At 45.4% G+C, this 4,414-nt stretch overlaps 1 protein-coding gene across 1 annotated transcript; it reads left to right on the forward strand.

Annotated features, from left to right (window-relative positions):
- The first annotated feature begins 308 nt into the window (after positions 1 to 308).
- mylpfb (myosin light chain, phosphorylatable, fast skeletal muscle b) lies at positions 309 to 3,337 on the forward strand. Its single transcript, XM_071546896.1, has 6 exons — positions 309 to 354; positions 1,042 to 1,140; positions 2,413 to 2,593; positions 2,854 to 2,932; positions 3,041 to 3,089; positions 3,203 to 3,337. Exons 1-6 carry the CDS (start codon positions 352 to 354, stop codon positions 3,302 to 3,304), a joined length of 513 nt encoding a protein of 170 aa, XP_071402997.1. The 5' UTR covers positions 309 to 351; the 3' UTR covers positions 3,305 to 3,337.
- Positions 3,338 to 4,414: the final 1,077 nt, after the last annotated feature.

Consider the following 4,414-nt stretch of genomic DNA (forward strand, 5'->3'; position numbering starts at 1 on the left):
GGTATGAGGCTGTTCAGTAGTCGCCCAGGCTGTCATGTGAGTTTGTCCATATTAGTCCACGGTGACACCAAAGTCAGGCTTGTGTGTTGGCATTGAATTCACCTCATTCCAAGACTCCTGGGGCCTATTTTGGAGCATCAGAAAGACGATATGCCCGGACACCTCCTCGCTCCTCCCTCTTTCTCTTACTTTCCCTCGGCTCTCTTTTCCTGCCAAACCTGATGGTGTGGCTAAAGTTAGCCCCCCTGGGCTAGTATATAAGACCCCAAGGGTCCAACACTTACATGTCAGTCACATCGGCTTGGCTTAGGCTTCTCTTCTTGACCAACCAATACCCCACAAACTTGAGAGATGGTGAGTGTGGCCGTGTTCCTTGGAAGAGCAATCTCTAGGATCTTCTCTACACTAAACTGATATGATGAAAGCATCATTGATACTTTTTCAATCTGGATTACCAACAGCTCAAACTGTAGAGCTGAGCCTCTCAAACTGTGGATTTGGACCCACTCTTACTTATGACTGTTGGCCTCAACTAAAGATTGGCTAACATCTTTAATCTTGATCTTGATGAAATGGTGATGCTAAATATCTTTGGGGATCACTTCGTTAAAGGCCCCAAACCTGTTACATAATACTATAGCCTACTTTGGGTGATAGAGTCAAAATGGACAGATTACCTTTGTACTCTTCCTCTCCACAAAAGCTTTGTGTTGAGAAAGTGTGATTCAGTTCAGCAAATTATCAAAGCGGCATCAGCCAGAAGTACAGCTGCATAGCTATTCGAGGCATATTTGTTTTGCATCGCTCTGTACTTTATCTAATTCAGAATGAGCAAGACATTGAGCAAGTAGAGGATGTAGAAACCAGCAGTTTGGGACTCCCTTTGTGTCCTTTTATTCTTTGATCACACAGAGGGCATCCCTCCTGATTATTGTGGCAGTCTTTTTAGCACAGAGTTAGCCAGGATAACTGCCTCTTGTAGTGAAATCTGTTTGGTTGGTGTATGTTAAAAGTGTGTTTTTACTTTCCATCCTTTCCCAGGCACCCAAGAAGGCTAAGAGGAGGCAGCAGCAGGGTGAGGGTGGATCCTCCAACGTGTTCTCCATGTTTGAGCAGAGCCAGATCCAGGAGTACAAGGAGGTAACATTTTCTCCACCACATCACGCACACTTTACACCAGCCACACCATGTAACAGGGATGAGGCAATGGGATTTCATTTTTGGAAAGCGGCTTCAGTTAAATTTCATGATGACATTTAGCAGAAATCCTGTGGTAAAAATAAGACTGTCTGTATAATTAAGATCCTAGATCATGTGAGAAAAGGAAAGGGCATTTTGTGAAGCTCATATAACTGGTGACTCCATGTATCATTTGACTATGGAGGTAATGTGAGTGACCTGATCAGATTGGCAACATGACAGCAAAAATGTCCCCATCAGCATGAGAGAACAGTAAATCTGAGCTTTACCGATGACAGCAGTTACCTCTCCCTGGGGGTCGGTCAGTCATCTCCTCCTGAGCCTCTCTCTCTCACCACTCTCTCTCTCTCTCTCTCTCTCTCTGACCCCACTGGAATGCCGCCCAACAGCTGGTGGACACAAATGCCAATCAAAGCTGGAAAAAGAGCAGCTTAAGGGAGAAAGAATAGAAATTTAGTAGAGGTCCTTATACCTGAGTGCACTAAGTCTATTTAGGGAAGGAAAAGAGAATAAATTGGGAAGAAAAATATGTTTTGCAGCCCCTAAGAAAGTATTTTGTGACATTTTAGATTTAGCACTCAACTACAAAATTACCTGTTGTCACTATCAGATATTAAGTAGCCTATGAGGAGTATTGTTGGGGCATAACCTCAGTAAACAGCAAATATATGAGAATACAATAGCTACAGTGGCTGAGCTTTGGAGGTGAAGAGGGACAGGGACAGAAGAATTAGTCACAAGGCAAAAAAAGAGGGAGGAGGGAAGGGTGGCAGCTGTAATCGATACCGTCTCCTTAAATGTCGCAAGGGGCTTGTCTCACATTCCGAGACCATTTTAACACCTTAGAAAGACAAGTGGCTCACCAGCTGCCAACTCCCAAAAGGTTCCCAATGCCATCTTTGGTTTCACTGGGTGCAGCGATCAGCTATGTGCAAAGAGAGGTGGAAGACCCTTTCACATTTACACATGCAGACCAGCTCCTTCAGATGATTGTCACGAGCAAATCTTGTGACCAGGACTCAATAACAATCTGGGCGCCTTGAGCTCCACAATTCTAATTAGTTGTATTTCAGTTAATCCTTTGAGGAAGAAAGGGCTCACGAATGTCATCTGAGCAGGCGTTTGATTCTCTTATTGATTACCATCCATCAGCCGTGTGTTTCTTGCATTATTGACCCCCCTCTTCTCTCACCCTCTTCTCTCCCTGGATAGGCTTTCACAATCATTGACCAGAACAGAGATGGCATCATCAGCAAGGACGACCTCAGGGACGTGCTGGCCACCATGGGCCAACTGAACGTGAAGAATGAGGAGCTGGAAGCCATGGTCAAGGAGGCCAGCGGCCCCATCAACTTCACCGTCTTCCTGACCATGTTCGGCGAGAAGCTGAAGGGTAGGTCAACACGCACCTGAACTTACACAGCTCAGTTTTCCTTTGCTTTACCACTGCTTGTGTTAATTTGTAAAATATTTAGTAATGTTAGGTGTTATATTGGGTGTATATTTAACTACTTAAATGTTTCACACACCCTTTTTGCTTTTGCAATTCAGTATTTACAGCAATTCATTTCACATCACGCTTCATATAATGTGAACTTTTCTTTTACCTTTGTTGGTTTATATCTTAACTGAGAGCGCTCCTCTTGTTCCTAGGTGCTGATCCCGAGGACGTCATCGTGAGCGCTTTCAAGGTCCTGGACCCCGAGGCCACTGGCTCCATCAAGAAGGAATTGTAAGGGCTTTTGCCTTTGACTTGCCTTCTATCACAGCACTCTATGAACTCATCGTAGCATGGTCCAAACATGAAACACATTGTCTCATATCTGTTTTTCTTCTCCAGCCTTGAGGAGCTCCTGACCACCCAGTGCGACAGGTTCACCGCTGAGGAGGTGAGCTTTTCCTTGTCTATCTCACTCAACAATGGCTGTGTAACCACCATCCTAGTTATATCTCTGGGTGTGGCGACTGTTGCTCATTTGTTTCTCCCTCTTCTCCTCTGCAGATGACCAACCTGTGGGCTGCCTTCCCCCCTGATGTGGCTGGCAACGTAGACTACAAGAACATCTGCTACGTTATCACACACGGAGAGGAGAAGGAGGAGTAAATCCACCTCTCTCAAGATCTCTACCTCCATCCAACCCCCTTACAACCCCCCACCCCTCTGCCATCTACTCATCCCCCTCCTCTCCAACTCCGTGGCTTGCTTGCACACGCCGGCACCCCGGCCCGCTCTCTCTCTCCCCTCGCCCGCTCACTACGAAAGACTTGTCTCCCTTATCGAGATACCGAGCGACAGAAAGGGAAGGCTGCGGGGGTGTTTGTGTGTGAGTACCAACAGGGGAACATGGGATTATTTTCAATAAAAATAATCTTGTGATATCGAAACAGCTCCTCTCTCTATCTCTCTCCCTGCCTCTTGGTCCTCCTCCTTTTCCCCCATCACTCACTTCTGTCTCTCTGAGTTGAGGCCAGCAGTGCATGCATCATACCTACATCGTGTATGCATATGCAGTCCAGTGTGCACAGCGGTCAGTCAAAACTTCTCTTGGGTGCTGTGGTGCATGCACAGTCGTTTATTTGAAACAAGTAGGCAACTTGACCCCGGCGGTCTGTTAGTCTCAGCTTGACATGGAGTATTTGATGGACTTGTCCCTATCTTTGTATTAGAAAGGAGAACAAAGTAAAAGAGCGGGAGTACTGTACTACAATAGTTTGCCTACCCCTCTCTCTTAATTTCTCTCTCCCTTGCTCATACCTATAGGTATAAAAGAAAGGGTTGCAGCGGACAGAGGAAAGCATGATTTGTTTTTTTTTAAAGCGGTAAATCTTGTAAATAGAGAAAGAGGTAGCGAAAGACGGTGAGAGGGAGGCAGGAGAGAAAGAGGCAAAAGGAAAACATCTTTGCTTCGATTCGCTCTTCCTCCCTCTCGCTGCTGTTTCTCTCCTGTTGCCGTGACTGTGTCTATGTCTCCACTGTAACAAATAAAGAAGTACAAATAAAAACCAATATCTTTCGTACTACACTGTGTCTGCTGGTTTAAGTGGGGGTGTGGGTAACAGCACGGCTGGTTGTGCTTGAGTATTGACAGTGGAGAGCACTATAGAGCACTGACTGCACACTGGCTGTACTATGCATATGGTGAAGCATTATCAAGGTCTGGAAGGTTACTTTCAAAATATAATTAAAAATAACTGATTACTCAATTCAAATGTG

The sequence above is a fragment of the Centroberyx affinis genome, unplaced genomic scaffold (assembly GCF_046629955.1).
Source record: "Centroberyx affinis isolate AG114_WGS23_722 - 3 ecotype Tasmania unplaced genomic scaffold, CSIRO-AGI_Caff_v1 ptg005539l_1, whole genome shotgun sequence".
In the NCBI taxonomy this organism is placed as follows: Eukaryota; Metazoa; Chordata; class Actinopteri; order Beryciformes; family Berycidae; genus Centroberyx; species Centroberyx affinis.

What these genes read in the sequence shown, in the direction of transcription:
- mylpfb (XM_071546896.1), top strand. An exon ending in AGATCCAGGAGTACAAGGAG is followed by an intron (nt 1,141 to 2,412) that starts GTAACATTTTCT and finishes CTCCCTGGATAG; the next exon opens with GCTTTCACAATCATTGACCA. An exon ending in GGCTCCATCAAGAAGGAATT is followed by an intron (nt 2,933 to 3,040) that starts GTAAGGGCTTTT and finishes TTTCTTCTCCAG; the next exon opens with CCTTGAGGAGCTCCTGACCA.